Source organism: Thamnophis elegans, chromosome 8 (assembly GCF_009769535.1).
Source record: "Thamnophis elegans isolate rThaEle1 chromosome 8, rThaEle1.pri, whole genome shotgun sequence".
Classification (NCBI taxonomy): domain Eukaryota; kingdom Metazoa; phylum Chordata; class Lepidosauria; order Squamata; family Colubridae; genus Thamnophis; species Thamnophis elegans.
Window position 1 is genome coordinate 39,220,750 of NC_045548.1, and position 20,462 is coordinate 39,241,211.

Here is a 20,462-nt window from a genome sequence, read left to right on the forward strand (position 1 = left end):
CCCTCCTTTAGTTAGCCTGAGGCAATATAACCTTGTAAAAACTAAATTTGAAGAAAAGTATAAACATTTTTAGTGTGTGTTTGTGGCTTTAAAAATGATTTACCATAGTTTAATTCAATTAATTGGAGTAAAATGTCTTATTGATTTTCTTAACTTGTGCATTTAACAGTAATTGATTAAAATTATTTTTTTATTGCTCTTTTCATATAAATGGAAACTTGTTTAGGGTTTATGTTTCACATTTGCATATGTGGGTTACTTGAAAGAGAATGAGGGAAGATAAACACAAACACTTAAAATTAAATGTGTGTTATTTGCTTGATTGCAGACTGATACATTCTCACTTGAAGCTGTGCACCTTGGACATTTATATAAAATTGTTATAGGACACAATGGACTTGGCTCAGGTCAGAAATTTAAAAATGTTTATATACTTCAATGACATAAAATAGAATATTTGAGTTTAGGAATAAAGATTTTTGAAGAAAAAGCAGCACCCATTTATGGAAAAGAAATTATTATGTGAGATCTGGGCATCCTTCCCTAGCACTGCTTCTGATACCTGTGAAAAATAAATATTGTTTAACTTTTACACATTATATGCACATTTTGTACATGATTTTTTTTCAGACTCCATATAGAAAGTCTTTTCAATAATTTTATTTAATTTAATTATTTAACTATTCCATTCTTAAATTTCTTTAAATTGATTCTTAAGTATTAGAAATTATTTATTTTTATTTTATTTTACACATTATACTTGTGTAAGAATAATAATAAAGGTTTTCAAAAATGAAATACAGGTATGCAAATGTAGTCAGAAGAATATTGTGTATTCAATACTAAAAGCATAAACCAAAGGAAGTGTAAAATTGCATCTTAGACAATTAACATAATTACAGTATTTAGAAAGCTGTGTTCCTTCAGAAAAATGGGTGGTAAGAGAGTTGGGATAGATAGTGTGGCTCACATAGCTAAATACTTGAGCATGTTTTTCAATGCTTCACAAAATCTTAAAAAGTGGGCTGATACATTTCTGGAGATAATTAGAGATAGTATTAGACCCAACCATTCTAGGACCATGTAAGTTAATATCTACCATTTCCCAGCAAAAGCTTTTTGTTTCTGAACTTCCTTCAAGAAAAATAGATATGAAATTCCTCTGATCTTTTATAACTAGAAAATGAACTTTAATATTCTATACTTTTTTTGAACATATGGATTATCTTCAAGGGTAGACTTTAGCAGGAGATATTACATAACCTGGGATACTAAGGCCCAGATTTCTACTGTCAGGTTACCCTGATTTTGCTAACAAACCAATCTCAACTATAAGTTATATGTTGTTGACACCAGAGGTGGTATTCAGCAGGTTCTGACCAGTTCTGGAGGAGCAGTAGTGGAAATTTTGAGTAGTTCGGAAAACCGGTAAATAAATATCACCTCTGACTGCCTCTGATCTATTCTCTGCTTCTCGAGTCCCAGCTGATCAGGAGGGAATGGGGATTTTGCAGTAACCTTCCCCTTGAGTGGGGTGGGAATGGAGATTTTACAATATCCTTCCCCTGCCACGCCCACCAAGCCATGCCTACCAAGCCATGCCATGCCCACCAAGCCACGCCCACAGAACTGATAGTAAAAAATTTTGAACCCCACCACTGCTTGACACACAAGAATTTAGAATTTTTCCCATTTGTATGAACCAGTTTCCATTTACCAACCTAAAGAGGTATGCACTTTATATTGCAAATTGTTCTGGGGTCACAGCTGTCTTAAATTGGAGATAAGAAATACAATAAACAAATAAGCAAGCAAGTGAATATTGCAGCACTGTATGCATTATTTAAATGCAATACAAAAAATGGCTAAAGTTTGTGTGATACTCTTTTAACTTATCAAGTATGTAAGCTTGCACTTGAGAATGAGTCAGCACAGAGTTATCATGAGATTTAGTGATATTAATACATACTTGACTTGATTTCATTATTATTTATATTCTCACTTAGGAAATGGTTGGTTTCTGGAGAAAATTGTTGTCCAGGATCCTATCACAAACTCAGATTATATCTTTCTATGTTACAGGTTTGTTCAGTTTATTTTTAAAAAAAATTATAATAGCCATTTCATAATGTTGTATATCTTATTGGGACGAGTAAGATAAAAAAGCAAAGCACTAAGGAATTGACAATTGAAGGTCTTTCTGGCTGAGGAAGTTTTCTAGGACTGCTGCTCAGGATCTTTTTCCAACTTTTTGATGTTTGTGAAAGATGAGGAGCAGGCAAACACTAAGGAAAAAAGTTTCTCCAGCCTCAGATTCCTTAAAAACTACTCTCACCTATCCCTCAATCCTGCAGTAATTGTCAAACTGAACTTTCAAACAACTGAGTGATAATGAGAAAAAAAATTCTCTGCTCAAATTAAATCCCATGTGGCATTCTCATTTTCAATTCTTCCTTGAAACACTATTGAGTAAATTTCAGATAGTTTTCACTTTTGCAATGTATCTTAAACTTCAGCCACAATAGAATATCTCTTACTTAGCTTCCTGCATTCCAGGATTTGAGTACAAAATTAAATATGTATCAATATGCAAGGCATCTAGTTACAGATGTGCATTCACAGAGATATGCAAACCAGTACTCTATTGCAGATGGTAAAACTCTACATGATACACATATTACATAAATACTCAATTGTGGTAGCAGGCTTCCAAAATAAGATATGTTCTTGGCAGGCCAACAGCACCTATTGCCCTCTCTTGGCAGGTCATCACACAGGCTTTCAAAACACAGTTTGGCTGGTTGATTGTCCTTTGCTAGAAAGATAATTCTACTAATGGAAAAACTTTATTGACTTCATTGAGATCTGAACATATGAGCACTTTTGTGTCAAGCCCTAAATCCTATGCTTCAGCAGTTATCTGTAAGACAGCAGCTAGAATATAAACATCGTGGTGATCATTAGATGACAGCTATACTTAGATTCACTGGAGAAGAGCCTAATGCTGGGAAAGATTGAGGCAAAAGAAGAAAAGGACAATAGAGAATGAGGTGGCTGGATGGAGTCACCAAAGCAGTAGGTGTGAGCTTAAATGGACTCCAGAGGATGGTCGAGGATAGGAAGGCCTGGAGGAATGTTGTCCATGGGTTTCAATGGGCCGGACACGACTTCGCAACTAACAAGAACAGTACTTAGATTTTTCTCTTTGCTACAGTTAATGGTCATGTAGAATTTTACAGCCCAGATATATTAGTCCTAAGGGAAGACCACAAATTGAATTCATGAATTCATGTTTTCAGCAACTGGTATAGAAATGTAAAGTGCCTCTGAAATAAATATATACCTAGTGCTAGTGATATACTAGCAGTTTCAAGCTTTATATTCTGCTTGAAATCAAGATGACTCCTAGTTAAGTAGCAAAATCAGAGGCAGTTTACTTCTAATTGTTTTCATGTGCACATACAGAAAATCTGTTGTGTATTTGAAATTATATATTTTAATTACACCAGGCGTTAATTATACTTCATGTTTCATGTGCCTGTGATGGCAAAACCTTGCCAAAATATCTGCTGTCCTGTAAAATAATCTTTGTTACTTCTGGCTTTAAATGAATTATATGGTGGCTATTCAAGGAAGACTGTTCCCAAATTGTGGTATAACATATTTAAGATACTTTACCTAATCTTAGATCATGCAGCTCAGCCACACTGATTTGTGGCTGTTTTATTTTTATGTATGCATACATTATGTATGTATATATGCTTTAAAGTGTATATAACAATAATAAGTATGAAAAAGTAAATATTTATTTATTCTTGGTAACTTATGTGCACTTTAATGGCATAAAACTGAGCAGTTTATACTGCAGTGTCATAAACTCTAAAAACGTTACAGGAATAAATTCTTGAAATGCAATATAATTGTAGGAATATTTTGTCCATATCAATTATATATTCACTTTGCTTAACTCAAATATCTTCATTTCTTGTCTCAATCCATTGCTACTGGTACTTTTTAAAAATAGACCATCCTCTCCTTTTTCCACACTAAAAACATCAATGACTGCAAGAAAGTTTCTGCACAGTCTTAAATATATCCTTTTTTGTATAGAAAATAATTTGTTTGTGTTTCTGTATGCATGCTTGTATATTTTTAATTCTTCATTCTGAGATATGCATCAGTTTAATGAATTTTCTGTTCAAAACTTTCGGCATCTCTGGCCTGATCTTTATCCAATCAGGTAGTCATGTTTTTTCTGTATAATCAAGAAGTGGCCTTAAGTGCAACCCTGATTTCATGCATCTAAAGTTTTTAATTAATACAATATTAATATTTTTGGTTTAAATAGTAGTATGTCATTATATTCTTATTACATAATATATTTCTCCCCAAAAGATGGCTAGATCAAGGAGAAGATGATGGCAAAATTGTCAGAGAACTTTATGTCATTGATAATTACACCATTGCAATGAGTAAGTATAAGCCAAAGTCCTTGGGGAAGGTCATTCTCTGAAAAAGTCATTGTATATTTGTGTTGGGTTGGGTTGGGTTGCATTGCATTGCACTGCAATGCATTGCCCTGCACTGCATTGCATTACATTTTTTGTAGCATCTACCTTAAATAACATAAACTCTGGGTTTCCTAAATTCTTGTGTATTATATGATAAGAATAATATCAATGGCTATTTCTTTGACACATAAGGATTAGCAAAGAGCTCAGAAGCTGAATAATTCTAAATGTTTACTTCACGGGGATATCTACTTTTAAATAAATCTGCCTTGGCTTGCAATCCTAGACTAAGTAAAGGCAGAACTCAAGTAGCAAACAACCAAGTTCATAAAGGCCCAAGAGACAAGAAAGGGAGAGTTGTAACATGCAGCAATTTAGCCCTATTTTGATGTTTTGAAATCTCCATTAAGTTTCAATGAGAGAAAAGTAAGCTAAGAGCCTGGGATTTGGGGGAAATGAGAGCTTTTAATATAAGAGCTTCACCCAAAATTATGGCTGTTCTCTATTGCAGAGTCCTCTATTGTTGGAAACCATTCAAACACTAGATATATACGATATTTTTCATAAATGCTGGGGGCTCCTATGGTCATCATGGCCACCAGTTAATGGAGTTCATCTTTCTTAATGGAAGATCACTTTCACACTATATGATTTATGAATTTCATTAGAATTTTATTGGACTTAAATGCATTGGCAGGCAATTTTGCTTCTAACTGATATTCTTCTTATATTTTACATGTATCAATATTTGTTTTTCCACAGAACAAGAACTAGAAATCAAGAGAAAGAACATGGTAAAAAAACTTTTTTAAAGAAGTTGAAAATAAATAAATTCATTTGAAATCTATAGTAATCTCTCTTCTCCCCTCTCCTCACCCTTTAAATGTTCATTTTAAATTGAATGGCTATCTCCTTCTTGAGAAGATAAGAATATCATGCCATTCTGTGGTCATTTCTCTGTGCTTTTGACAATTAAATTGCTTTGATAAAAATAAATGCTGTGAAGTCAAGAATGGGATGGAAGGTGAGACAGACTCTGGAAAGTACTCTTTAGGCTCCTCGGTGGGGTGCTTATGAAGAATATGAACACTGTGAGGGTAGAAATAGTGAGAAATTTTCAGGCTACTCTGAATAGTCTTACTAGAATTTGGGTAATGAAGCCATTGGCATCTGGAAGTGCGCAAACCTAACATAAGAGAAAGAAAGACAGTTTGGTATAACAGGCTGCAAAACAGAAACTGCAAATTCTAGTCCTGTCTTGGACACAAAGTCATTTGAGTGACCAAGGGCTAGTGACTTTGTCTCAGCCCTAGGAAAAAGGCAAGGTAAGCCATTCTGAAAAAACTTGCCAAGAAAATTGCAGGAAATCATCCAGGCAATCTCATAGATTCAGATGAATGGTATGGTGACCTAGATGTGGAGTTCTCATCTCACCATCAGAAGTGTGTGAGTTCGATCCTAGATAACGGCAGATATTTGCTCTTTGGGTGCAATGAGTAATTGTCTGCTGTGAACTCCACGTAGATGTCAGGAAGGGCATCTGGCCCGTAAATGCTCAACTCCTTTCAGTTGCCCCGATGCAAAGGATTACTAATAGATTCAGTTATGATTGAAAAGAAGGGGGGGAGGCAGGAAGATTCATATAATGTGTTTTATGGGATGACAAGTTGTTTTACTTGGTTTTACTCTAGTGGGCAGCTGAGAAATGGAAATTTCAGAAAGGCAATATACTTCAGCTTTACAACAAGATGACCCATGGTTTTATACGTCTTAGACGAGACGGAGTGGTAGATGCCGTTGGTGACAAAAAAGACAAATATGGTAAATGCTGTCTATCTAGTGACAGAATGAGAATTCCTTAGGGATACACAGGATGGAAATAAACTTAAGGCATAATTTTTATTATCATGTGTTACAGAGTAGCAAAGCAAAGAATCTTGATGCTTGTTTCTAGTAAATGGACTTTTATTGGATTTGAATGAACAGTTTCAATATCATTATTTTCATCTACTGTGTATTTGAAGTGGGCCATCCATACTCCATAAACTGCTCCTAGCTTTTATGGAGCATTTTGCAAGTTCCAGTATACCCCAAGATTGCATCACTACAAATTAGTAAAACACACACACACAAACACACACACTTTAACCATTTAAATTGTTTTCAATTGTCTTAGCTGTTTTTTTCAGTTTTAGAATAGCAATCTTCCCACAATCAGTTGGCTGAGATGGGCAAATACAGAACACTGAATTAAATAAATAAATACAAACAGGAAGGAAAAAGAAATACCACATGCTTTCACAGAGGAAAATTTCATGCAATTTGGGGGGACTAAAGCAACTCAATATTACATTATTATGAACATCTAATTAGGTTCTGTTTTTGTTGTCATACTGAATGAATTAGGTCTTTTTGAAGTGGCGGCGAAGAAAGGGAGCCTCTGTGTTCTTCGAAGTCATCCAAACCCACAGCTGGCACTTGCACTTGCTCATGGCTCAGTCACAGGGATGGTAATCTTTTCACCATGACTCCTATCTTTTTCCCATTGTGTTTGTGCTGAAGAAAGTTGATAACTGTGAGAGAAGTCAAACCAAATATTGACGAAAAGTATGCAGTTAGCTCCATCAAGACTTTCCTTCCTATATTTATATGGCATTCTGTGGTTTCACTATCATGCCATTTACTGATCAACTCTATTCTTTTTTGGAGGGAGGGAGGAGGTGGGAAACTACCCCAAAATCCCCTATTGTGGCTGTGCAGAATTGCTTTCCCAGACTTGCCACAATCTTATGACACATTTGTTTGATACAGTAAAAATTGCAACAATCAGGAACTGACCAATACATGATGATGATACTGAAAGGGAAAACACAGCAGCAACGGGAGTTGAGCTCGAAAAGCCATTGTGCCATTGTTGAAGGAAAGTCTGGATGGTTTTTCTGGCAGCCCGAACTGATGCACTTTATGCTGAATTATTGTAATATTAATTCTAGTAGCTGAAGTTATAATTCAGTTAATAATATTCTTTTTAGTCAGAATCATTACCCATAAAATTGCAGTAATGCCAGTAAATGCTGAAGAACTAATCCACTAATCCTATTTCCTGGTTTAGATTTTATAATAAGTTTCATCTTCTTAAACACAACAGAAAGAAATCTATACCGCTATAGGAGAGGGTAGGTTCGTGCTATATGGTTATGCAAAACTGTAATGCCATGATCTAAAATTGCATCCGTTTTCAAAACGTCTATGAATTTGGACTAATCCCATTTTGCTCTTTCTTAGAACTATGGGGATAACCATTGTGAACTGCAAGTTCATGTTCAGCCTAATCATTGCACCATTCTGGAATCATCCCAGAAACCAGGCCAAATGATTTCTTTCAATTTCCAAGGCACAGTAGCTGATGATAACACAGGCTATGCAGGACTCACCAAGGAGTTTGTGGTCCACGTAAAGGTAAGAGAAAACGAAAAAATAATGGAATATGATACAAAAGCTGGTGCAAATAGTAAATGAACAGCTTTCAAAAGACAAGCAATTTCTACCCACTAGATGGAGCTGAAGCCTGCAATAACTGTAAAATCATTATCCGTAATTCCACAGTTTCCTTAGTTTGTTGTATTCTTTTATCAAATGAGATTAAATCATTGCACCTAAAATTGACCAGATTTGATGTAATAGATTGCTTAGCCATAAATGGTTTAAATCATGGCTTACTGAACAAATCACAAGCTAAAAACAAGTATGCTAGCCACTCCTTAGGGCCATGCTAGTTGGGAAACATCTGGAAAATGCCAGTTTAGGGACGGGATTAGATTGGAAGTAAAAAAAAAAAATGGGAAATCTGAAACCCAAAATTATTTGCAGATGGTTCTGTTTGCTGATTTATAGGGTATATTCCACGACAGTGCTATAATTTTGCTCGCTACAAGCTACTGCCAGTTTCTCTGCCTAAGATCTGATGGGAGCTGCAGCGGAGCCGGAAATCAGGCTGATGACTCTTCCTGGAAAGTTCATAAAATCAGCTCTGGGATTTGTATGTTTGAAAATGTGAAACACCCAAGAATGTATCTAAGGATCAAGGATGGCCAGTGTAATGGAACGGTAAGAAGTTTGCATTTTCTCAGTAAGTGCATAGATGGATTTATTGAATAAGAGATACATTTTAAGGCTAGTTCTTCTCAAATAGACCAAAGCAGGAGGCAACTGATCTGGGCTCAGAAACTGAAAGAGTACCTGGATAGGAGGTAATCAAAACTGAAGACCAAACTATGAACCTAGAAAAAGTAAATTCCATAAATGTTTCTATTAAATAATCAGGAATTAAGCTTGACTTAAAGGAGACTTTATAACAGTGTTTCTCAACCTTGGTGACTTTAAGTCCTGTGGACTTCAACTCCCAGAATCCCCCAGCCAGCTGATTCTGGGAGTTGAAGTCCACAGGATTTAAAGTCACCAGGTTTGAGAAACACAGCTTTATAAGAATAATATAAATCACTTCAGACACAGAGACTATAACCAATAAAATATATTATATGGGAGTTTTTCCCAGAAAAAAAAATATAACACTGGGTTTCTTTACAAAAATTTCAAATTTCGTCTTAGGTTCACTAAAATTCTCTTGTTAATTAGAAGTCAGCCAAAACATTGTCACTAATGTGAGAAATTTTGTAATAATGATGGTATCACTAGATTGTAATGTTCAGTTATGTTATTAATAAAACGGCAGAGCTTTAGTCATCTAATAAAAGTTGTTATAGAATAAAAGTAGAATAATAGCTGCAAGTCATCTAATTATTTAATGATTTTTTTTACAGAAAGTGAATTGGAGACTTTCTACATTAAAAGTAGTATCAATCTACTATATCTAAAGCCCATTCACTCTTTTCTGTGTTTAAATATATTAAATTTGAGGAAACATCATTTAGATATTAATATGCAATGTCTCTTCCTCAGTTAAAATTGATCAGTCATCCATAATAGAATCTGGTGAGATTAATTTTAAATCAGTCTTGTGTTCTCAGTTATACAGGGAATTGTATAAGCTATTGTCAGATATATTTGAAAGGTATTTGACTCAGAAAGATTGCTCTTTGGTTCTTTTAACATTAAGTTGTTGGAAAATCAAATATTATTAATATTGAATTGGTTTTTTGTATTTTTATTATATATATATATATATATATATATATATATATATATATATATATATATATACACACACACACACACACACACACACACACACACACACACACACACACACACACACATATATATATATATATATATATATATATATATATATATATATATATATATATATATATGCCACCAATACATACAATACATTTTTCAATAAAGGCTAACACATTTATGAAACACAAACATTAGAAGAATATATAGATGACTAGTTAAAGGTCATATAATTCTTATTGTTCTAACAAAATGTTTGTTAGATTAGGCAATTCAATACTATCACAGTTCCTGGGAAGGAAGGAAGGGAGGGAGGGAGGGAGGGAGGGAGGGACACAGGCAGGCACGCAGGCAGACAGGCAGGCAGGCAGGCAGGCACACAGGCAGGCTGGCTTTCTATACTGCAATATGTATCAACATTCTTTTACTTCATGCAATATGATTCATATTTTGAGAAAAAAATAATATGTAAGTAAATGGCTTCCATCATCACGGTGAAAAGTGCGCGGCCAGCAGAATCCACAGTAAACTATTATTCCTAGCACATCATCATCCCTATTGGAAGTCAAAAGAAATGAGATAGTAGTTATGTTATAGTAGTTATGTGACCCCATTCCCTTGGTCCATGTTAATACATGTATAAAAGGCAGAGCTTCAGCCATTTAGATATTCTTTTGACCTTTCTACCCAACAAGCTCCTGCCAATCCTCACCTAGGTTTTCCTGAGTTTTCTTATAGCAAGTTTATCTTTATTGGCTGCTTTCCTAATCCATTTGCTTTCCCTTACGTGGCCTTCTCCCTCTGAGACTTCATCAGTTGGATTGCAGTTCCCCAGGATATCTTCATCATCAATTCACCAACTACATGCTTGTAAAACCAGTCATTCTGGCAGCTGCCTTTCCCTAAAGCCGCTAAGCACACTTCTTACAAAGCTAGTTGGGTGGCTAACTTGGACTAGTTACTCTCCCAGCCCTTGGAAAAAGATACTGATAAACTGATTCGGAAGATGTTGTCATAAAAATTTCAGGGACTTGTCCAGACTGTCACCAGGAGTCAAGGGGACAAAAAGTGAATAAGAATGAAACCAGTTACCATCATTGAATGTATTCAGGTAGCCCATATGCAGACTTTAATCTGGATTATTGCACTGAACAAGGAATGAATTATCTAAGCGGTCCTTTCCAATTCCGTGCTTCCATAAATATAACAGAAATATAAAATATCCCAATAGTGAGGAAGATTTCAGTCTTCTACAATATATTGATGGATAACTTGGAACTCCATTATATCAACTCTTGAAATGCATTCATTTTAACCTTTACTTTGACAGGATAACATTTCAGAAGGTAGATATTCTTAAAAAGAAGGTTCTGCTCTGGTAGCCTTGCAAATAGAGTAGAATCTGACCATTTGCCACTTAGCTACCCAACTGAAGATAAATAATTAAAAAGTCATATGACCGGATAACTAGATACTTTTGGTGTTGGTATTTTGCATTTAAAATAAGAAAAAAACTACTGGTAAATGTGATTGAAAGAAAGAGATAATTTGAACAATTTAGTTAAAGAAATGCAAACACAAACAAATAAAGTTAAGTGATCTCATATTACAGAAAAGTTGATGCATGACAGGTTATGTTGGGAAATACACTGAACTGGCAGAAAAAACCCAATTTAGCAAAATCTGGCCTTGTCCAGTTTGTTTAGGTAACTGCCAGGGATCAGTAGCAGCTGGTAATGGAAGAGAGGCTTACATTCCGTGTCCTGGAAGCATAAGGTGTCCTTTTGAGTCAAACATGACTCCGGAAAACATTGTGCACAGGTCCATGAAGGCTTTTTTTGGCAAGAAATGTTGATTGTCATTGTCTTTGTCAAGATTTTTTTAAAATCCAATATTTAGAAATTTCCCATCCACATCCTAACTAGGTCCAACTATGCTAAGTTTCTGAGACCAGAAAAAGGTTGAAATGGTAAAGCATAAAATTATACCTAAGAATAATTATTCTAGTCCTATTCATTTTGATTTACTACATTTTTTTAGGGCATAGGAGATGTGGACTGTCATTTCAAAGTTCAAAAAAATTTAGAAACTGTGTCTGTAAGTCTTGAATCGGCACAGAACAGAGGAATATATGTTGGCCTTCTGCCTAATGGTGAGACCAAACCACTTGTCAATACTGGAGAAAGCAACGTTTTGTTTTACCCACAAGTTGTCAAATGTATGTACAAAATAATTATTTGCTTTAAAAACACATGGCTTGCAAATTCTTTTTTAAAATACAAAAACTACTGCTGAAAGTATATTTAAGATAATGATATAAATGATCATCCCAATTATTAACAATGATATGATACACATTGCATTGCATCTACTACATGACTTAGAAATCTGCTGCTACATTTTAAAATGCATACAATTGTACAGCCTTTCAAACCTAATAAATATTTATTTCTGCCAGATTGATAAACAATTTTCACTGTGTTGTGATTACAAAATTACAGGACTGGAATTTTCTAGATCAGATTTCAAACAAAATACCTTGTCAAGTCCTATATATTCTCCAGAAGATTCTGGCAGAAATGCGTAGTAGCTATTGAGTACGAATATAATCTTATTATAATCAGCTATTTGTAGTCTGTGATATGTAGCAAGGATGATATAGAACAATTTTATTTGAAACCCCACAAATTGAGCAAATTGAAATGTTTTCTCCCTGGTTTTCATGGTATTTTAGGCAGCACATGTATTTGTGTTTTTGGGGGCAAGCAAAGTCAGGTCCAAAATTGATGCTATAAATTATTTCAAAGCTGTTTTGATTTATATAGCTGTATCAGTGTGAAAATAGTGTTTTCTCTTTCTTATCAACACAGTTATGGCTATGGATACAATTTGGTATATAATAATAAATTAAATTTATATGCCACCTGGTTCCCAGTAACTCTGATGATGTGATTGTTGAAGTGGTCAGAGGTTGAGCTCTTTCCAACCCCAGAGGCCACTTCAAACTCTTGTCAACATGCCATTTTCTTTCCAGTCATTAGGGAAATTTCTTTTCATGACCATTTTGACTCAGATTTCAGGAGAGATCATAAAAGTATGTGCCCAAGTAAGGCATGGTCTACACTTTCCAGAATGTTTGACTGGTATCATGCAGAGTCAGCTTTTTTGAAAGATCACTATACTTGTGATCTATAAAAAAACCCCACCACTATATTTGTGTATAAAAAAATGAAGCTTCCTGCACAGCACCTCCATTTTAACTGGGAAAGACAACCAGGTTTTATCAGCATTTTGTTGATAACTTTGTCACCACTGTGTGCCCAGAAGGATTTTCTCTGATTCTGCCAACAAGGGGTTTACACGGCCAAACCTCTCAAGCCATGCCATGGCTAGGCTATTTCTCAACACCAGTCTAGCACTCTTGCATAAGAACATTAAACTCTTGCCTGCAATTCATAAGAAATGAAATGTACATAATTTGCTATGTTACACTGTTACACTGAAAAACTGTAAAGCCGGTTGTCCTTTGGATTCATGGAAAATTTGTACAGAAATAAGAACTGTTTTAACTGCCTTTGAAAAGGTTTCCAATGTTTTTTCCCCCCTTTAAATGATTTCTATTTCAAATTTTAGTTGGCAGAAAAAAGCCAATGGGAACATCTGCAACTCTTGCCCAGCAGGAAGAAGTGTTCAGAGAACCTAAGCAGCAGTTTGCAGGAACCCAGAATCGAGTATCTGGAAGACAACCAAATCCTCCTCCTTCAGGTAAAATTCATCCATCAATTCAATTCAATTCAACTCAACTTCATTCATTCATATCAATCATAACATGTTGAAACGGCTTTGTTTCATTTTCAAAGTATTAACCTGATCTGCTGTTAATGATGGCTCATTAGGTTTTTCAGGGGTGGTTTATGCTTACCTTCCCTACTGGTTCGCAAATGTGAGCGATTTTTTTTCTTTGAGATTGCATTGCTTAATTAATAAATATATTCTTTGCCCTTAATCTTAAACTCAGTTTAAATGTAGATTACAGGAACATCCAGGCATCAGAGGAAAGAAAATAATGAGCAGCAAAATAATATTTTGTATATGGGATGGGAGGGTAGGATAAGTATTATTTAGAATGCTTAAAGGTATGTTTGGAATTTCTTACATAAAGATTAAGCATATTTAGGTCAATGATAGGAAACAAATAAAGCTAAATATTCCTACACACAAAGAACTAGTCATAATAAGCTTCTTAATCAATATGACTATGCATTGACCATCATTTCCCAGGAATACTGTTTATCTTCATGACTCACTGCCTAGGAGCCTAGAAGACTTCAGTACAATCCAGTCTTCCTAAAGATTAAATGTTCAGTTAGCAGAGTGAGAAAAATTATTCTTGTCAGTTTACATAACATATAACTATGATGGCGAACCTACAGCACGTGTGCCTTAAGTGACACCCAGAGCCATGTTTGATGGCACGTGCCGTGTCGCCCGATCCTCTTCCAGGTTTCTGGCATTCATGCATGCAATGATCAGCTGTTTTTTTGCACATGTGGCACAGGGGTGGGTTCCTGTCCCGCATGCTTTGCAAAAAGAAATATTCCTCCAATTATTTCTCTGAAATTGGCCCACTGTCAGATCTTCTCCATTTATTAATTAGGAAAGGAAAACCATGAGACTCCATTTGTAGAAATCAAATGTACTTTTACTAATTAAAAATGGTTAAAGAGAATGCATAGCGAAGTCTGGTTAACTAGGCGCGAAAACAGTTGATATATAGAATAGCCCATTCCCCACCCCTTGGCATCACCATCCCAGTCCAATCATAAGTCTTTCAAGTGTCAGGTGTGAGATAACTTCAAAAGGCATCACGAAGATGGAATGTCGGTGCCGTTAGTCCAGGCGGGAAACACCTACGCATGCGCAGTCCGAACAGTCAATGAACTCCAGAACTTTCCTCCAGCACAATGAGTAACCCCTCCCAAATACCATGCCCTCCCTCCCCGTTTCATGGCAGCTGAAGCGACAGCAAAGCAGAAGCTGACATCCGGCCGTCCCCCGGAAAAAGGCGATCAGGCCTGCAAAAAAACCACAAACAAACAGACAAACAACAAAACACAGAAGAGAAAAAGGGGGAAAGAAAATTAAGGCTTGTCAGGATAAGCAGCATAAAACTTCCGAAGCAGTCGAGGAGCACGAACATGGGACTTGTCAACCCATTCAGTATGGGAGGGGGGAAAATGCTTCCAAGCCACCAAGTACTGGATGCAGTTACGCCGCTTGCGGGAGTCCAGGATTTCCCGGACCTCAAAGTGTTGTTCACCATCAATCAACAAAGGAGCAGGTGGAGGAGTCACCGGCGGACGTAAAGTGGAAACACGAACAGGCTTAATGAGGTTAACGTGAAACACGGGATGAACACGGTCAAGATGCTTAGGCAGTTGCAAACGAACGGAAACAGGATTGATGATTTTAAGGATGGGAAAAGGACCGACATATTTAGGACCTAATTTCTTGGACTTTTGGGTGGTTTGAAGGAACTTTGTGGACAAGTACACCAAATCGCCCTCCTTGTACTGATAAGGTTGCGTACGCTTCTTATCAGCCTGCTTTTTATTAGCACGATGAGCGGCATCTAACGTAGCCAGAGTTAAAGGCCAAATACGGCTGAGACGCTCACTCCAGTCAGCGACAGAAGAAATTTGAGGTTGGTCACGAGGCAGCTCTGGAATCGGGACAAAGTCTTGACCAAAAACAACCTGGAAAGGGGTAAAACCAGTGCTGGAATGAACAGAATTGTTGTAGGCAACTTCAGCATGTGGCAACAAGTCCACCCAATCGTCTTGCTGATAATTAATGAAACAACGTAAATACTGTTCTAGAACAGAATTAGTCCTCTCACAGGCCCCATTAGTCTGAGGATGGTGGGCGGAGCTTAGGCCCTGGGTGGAGCCAATGCGCTTGAGAAATTCCCTCCAGAAGGTCGAGGTGAACTGAACACCTCTGTCAGAAATGATACGATCAGGCACTCCATGCAACCGGTAAATGTGGGAGATGAAGAGCTTAGCGAGAGCCTTAGCAGAAGGAATTTTGTGGCAAGGGATAAAATGAACCTGTTTGGAAAATAAATCTGTAATGACCCAAATAACGGTGTGCCCCTGGCTCTCAGGCAGCTCGACAATGAAGTCCATAGAAATTTCCTTCCATGGGGCAACAGGCCGTGCCACAGATTGAAGTAGTCCTTGTGGTTTCCCAGGTGGCCGTTTGGCGGCTGCACAAACCGGGCAACTAGCAACATACTGTTCAATGTCTTTTTTCAAAGAGGGCCACCAGAATTGCCTCTTTACGAGATGCAAAGTCTTTACGAAGCCAAAATGACCCGCCAACTTGGTATCGTGAGCGCGTTGGAAGACGACGAGACGAAGAGAGGCGGGGACATAAAGTTTGGCTCCGATCCACGGCAGGTCATCCCTCATCGTACATTCATCCTGATGCCCCTGGAACCAATCGTCCTGAGGAAGGGCGCGTTTGAGGTCAGAGAGAAAATCTTGAGGCATGTCCACCTTCGAGCGCGCTTGCTGTCGGGTGACCACCGGAGCTGCCAGGCTAGAAGTGGGAACAACCAGCTGAACAATGCTCAGTTTCGAGCAGTTGTATTGAGGGAGTCTGGACAAAGCATCCGCCATGAAGTTTTTCCCCCCAGGGATATATTTGAGTATGAAATTGAAATGGTTGAAGTGTTGGGCCCACCGCATCTGTTTAGGGGACAGACGGCGCGGGGTCCATAATGCCTCCAAATTCTTGTGATCAGTCCACACCTCAAAAGGGTGCTTGGCGCCCTCCAGAAAATGGCGCCATGTGGTTAAGGCCCAGTGCACCGCAAATGCCTCCTTCTCCCAAACGGCCCAACGCCTCTCAGTGTCCGTGAGTTTGCGTGATGTGTAAGCGCATGGTTGCAAGTTACCTTGATCGTTGACTTGTAGCAAGACCGCACCAACAGCGACATCACTGGCATCAGCCTGGACAACGAAAGGCTTGTCAATGTCGGGATGCTTCAGGACCGGTTCCGCAGCAAAAAGGCGCTTAAGTTTCTCAAAAGCAGCTTGGCACTCCATGGTCCAATCCAAAGGTTTGCTAGGCTTAGGTTTAGGCCCACCCTTGGACTTCAGCAAATTGGTGATAGGAAGCGCAATTTTGGCAAAAGAAGGGATGAATTGACGATAGAAATTAGCAAAACCCAAAATTTTTTGCAATTGTCTGCGCGTTCGGGGCGCCTCCCACTCTGTGACCGCTTTAACTTTCCCGGGGTCCATTTCAATGCCGGCGGGGGAGATGCGATACCCGAGGTAATCAATCTTAGCTTGGTGAAACTCACACTTAGAGAACTTGGCATAAAGTTCAGCAGCCCTGAGCTTTTTCAAAACAGTGCGCACTAGAGCGACGTGTTGGTCATAAGTGTGAGAATAGATAAGGATATCGTCCAAATATACGATAACGCCTTTGTAAAGGTGGTCATGCAAGATTTCATTAATTAATTGCATGAAGACGGCAGGGGCCCCCTGCAGGCCAAAAGGCATGACCCGGAACTGGAAGCAACCAAGAGGACAGTTGAAAGCAGTTTTCCATTCATCTCCCTCCTTTATACGGACCCTATAGTATGCTTCCCGGAGGTCCAGTTTAGTGAAGATGCGGCCCTTCCCCAAGTGGGCCAACATGTCCTTCATCAATGGTAGCGGGTATAAATTTTGGGCAGAGATGGCGTTAAGGTTTTTAAAATTAACACATAATCTTAGGGAGCCATCTTTCTTTTCACAGAACAGCACAGGGGCAGCAACCTTAGGGTGGGCAGGCTCAATGAAACCTCTTTCCAAATTTTTATCGATGAATTTTCTCATCTCCTCCATTTCTCTTGGTGACATAGAATATATTTGGGGTTTTGGTAGCTTAACCCCGGGTAATATGTCGATCGAGCAATCAGTAGGCCTGTGGGGCGGAAGCTTGTCAGACGATGTCTCACTAAAGACTCCCCTCAAGTCCCAATAAACTTTCAGAATTTTTTCATCTCCTTCAATCTGCTCCTGCCCTCTAGCGGCCAAATCGGAACTTCAGCCAACAGGGTGTGAAGAAACTTCCTCCCCTTCCGGAGGTGTGGCCGTGCGAATCCGCAGCCATCCCTCCCTCCAATTTATGCGAGGGTTCCATTTGCGAAGCCAAGGCAGGCCCAAAATGAGTGGTCTTTCCATCCCAGGAGCCACAATAAAAGAGATTAGTTCCGTGTGGGATCCCATTTTCATCTCTAAGGGCTCAGTAAAGAAATGGGCGCCCCCCCCCCCCAGCGATGGACCCATCTATCTGGCAAAAGACAATAGGGGTTTTTAAAGTCTTCAGCTTGAGGCCCAGTTTTTCCACCATAGCAGGGTTGATCATTGAGCGGGAACAGCCTGAGTCAAGTAAGGCAGAAAGGCATTCAGACCCCCCATCGGGCAGAACCCTTAATTCTATGGGGATTAGCATAGGGCCTTTGTTTGAACTCACCCAGCGAGGTGAGGCGTCGTCATCGGAGTCATCCGAGGAGCTGGTGGAGACATCCGCTTCTCCCTCCAAAGCCTGGCTGTAGTGGGGGGGGGTGGGGGTGGAATCAGCGGCAAACGCAGCTTCTTTCTTCTTTTTATCTGAGGGCTTGGTGGATTTCCCCTCCTGCTTGGAAGGGGTTAGGGCGGAGGGCAGTTGGGCCCGGCAATCTGGAGCGCGATGGCCAAGTTTTCCACAACGAAAGCAAGTAATCACCCTGGGTCTTCCAGAGGGGCCTCCTCTCCCCTCGGCTTTGCCTCCGAAAGGAGTTTTGCGGCTTGGGGGGGAAGATTTTGCAGCTTTCTCCTTTTTCCTCTGCCTCTCCTCCCTAGCACATTTGAGCCTTATTAAATCCAGTTCAATGTCGGCCGCGTGTTCAAACCAAACAGTTAAGCGTTTGGGAAGGTTGCGATTAACACATTGTTGATAAATATCTTCATCCAAGCCCAAAGCAAATTTGTCCAAGAGGGCTTCTTCACCCCACCCCCTCATGTAATTACAAAGGTGTTGAAACTCCTGAATGTATTCGGACACCGGCCTGTCCTCCTGTGCGAGGGTCATAAATTTCAGTTTGCCCCGTTTCTCAGTCAGGGGGTCATCAAACCGCCTCTTGAAAGCTCCCATAAACGCATTGAAATTCCTCAGGAGGGGGGAGTTTGATTGATGTAATCCTGATCCCCATTCAGAGGCCTCCCCGTCTAATGCAAGCAAAATCATTCTTACTTTCAAGGTATCTGAGTCAAAATCGGGGCCATAGATTTCCATATAATTATAGACTTGCATGATGAAAGATCCCAGTTTCTTAGAGTTTCCATCAAATTTTACAGACAAGGGGGGAACTTTAGCCATTCTGCGTCTTCTGGGGAGTGGAGCCCCTGGTCTGGCAGCATCCCTGGCTGGGGGGGGGGTGAAGCTGCTCGTGGGTTTTCTCGGCCCCATCCCCCCTCAGTCTCCTCGCCTTCCCCAAAACTTAGCCCAGAGTACCTCGGTTCCAAGTAATCAGGTTGATCTCTTTCCTGGGGTCTTCGTTCGGCTGCCGCCAACGGCCTTTCTTGGTGTTTTCGTCTGGTAATGCCCACATCCCAGGTGGCCCCCTCCTCTCTTTGTCCCACCGACAAAGACCAACGGGGAGGGCTAGCAGGGCACGATATCTCCAGCTGAGCCAATTCTTCAGGAAACAAGATTTCAGTGGTCTCTTTTTCTTTTCCAGCATCACTGGTTGGCGCAGACATTTTTGTTTTCTGTTGTGCCTCCTTTGTAGTTTTTGCACCTCCCACGGTAGATTGTAGTCTCCTGGAAAGGTGTTGATGAGACTTCGCTAACTGTCAGATCTTCTCCATTTATTAATTAGGAAAGGAAAACCATGAGACTCCATTCGTAGAAATCAAATGTACTTTTACTAATTAAAAATGGTTAAAGAGAATGCATAGCGAAGTCTGGTTAACTAGGCGCGAAAACAGTTGATATATAGAATAGCCCATTCCCCACCCCTTGGCATCACCATCCCAGTCCAATCATAAGTCTTTCAAGTGTCAGGTGTGAGATAACTTCAAAAGGCATCACGAAGATGGAATGTCGGTGCCGTTAGTCCAGGCGGGAAACACCTACACATGCGCAGTCCGAACAGTCAATGAACTCCAGAACTTTCCTCCAGCACAATGAGTAACCCCTCCCAAATACCATGCCCTCCCTCCCCGTTTCATGGCAGCTGAAGCGACAGCAAAGCAGAAGCTGACACCCACTTTACATTTGTAAGTCAGCAATCCTGCCAAGCTTACTACAATAAACTGCCCTAAGGAACCCAAATCTTTCAAATGTTATAAATTGGTAATGGCTGAAGCATTTCCTCCCACCCCAAAATAACTGGTTAAAATGTTCACATAATTTTAGCCAATTTATATAAAACTACTAGTCTGAAAGGCTTTTATTGGACTTAGTTTTCACAGACTTATTTTGATGCTATAACCAGTTTAGTGTATATCGACCAATGTGTTTTTATTTGTATTGGACATGGTTGATTTGCAGTTTGATTCCCTGAAGAATGATTAATCTAGGGTAGCAATCATTCAGTTTTCAAAAAATAGCAAATCCCATTGGTTTTTATACCTAGAATTGGTTTTAATGGTGAATTTTTAGAATAGTGTTTACTTACTGCAAAAGTGCTGCAGGCATGAACAATGTGAC

At 38.9% G+C, this 20,462-nt stretch overlaps 1 protein-coding gene across 1 annotated transcript in view; it reads left to right on the forward strand.

Annotated features, from left to right (window-relative positions):
* RP1 (RP1 axonemal microtubule associated) overlaps positions 1–20,462 on the forward strand; it is a 211,589-nt gene that overhangs the window by 26,633 nt on the left and 164,494 nt on the right. Inside the window, 10 exon segments of the mRNA XM_032222943.1 lie at positions 329–407; positions 2,007–2,082; positions 4,396–4,472; positions 5,274–5,305; positions 6,203–6,332; positions 6,918–7,021; positions 7,797–7,970; positions 8,406–8,618; positions 11,751–11,928; positions 13,344–13,475. Coding sequence (XP_032078834.1) covers positions 329–407; positions 2,007–2,082; positions 4,396–4,472; positions 5,274–5,305; positions 6,203–6,332; positions 6,918–7,021; positions 7,797–7,970; positions 8,406–8,618; positions 11,751–11,928; positions 13,344–13,475 — 1,195 coding nt within the window.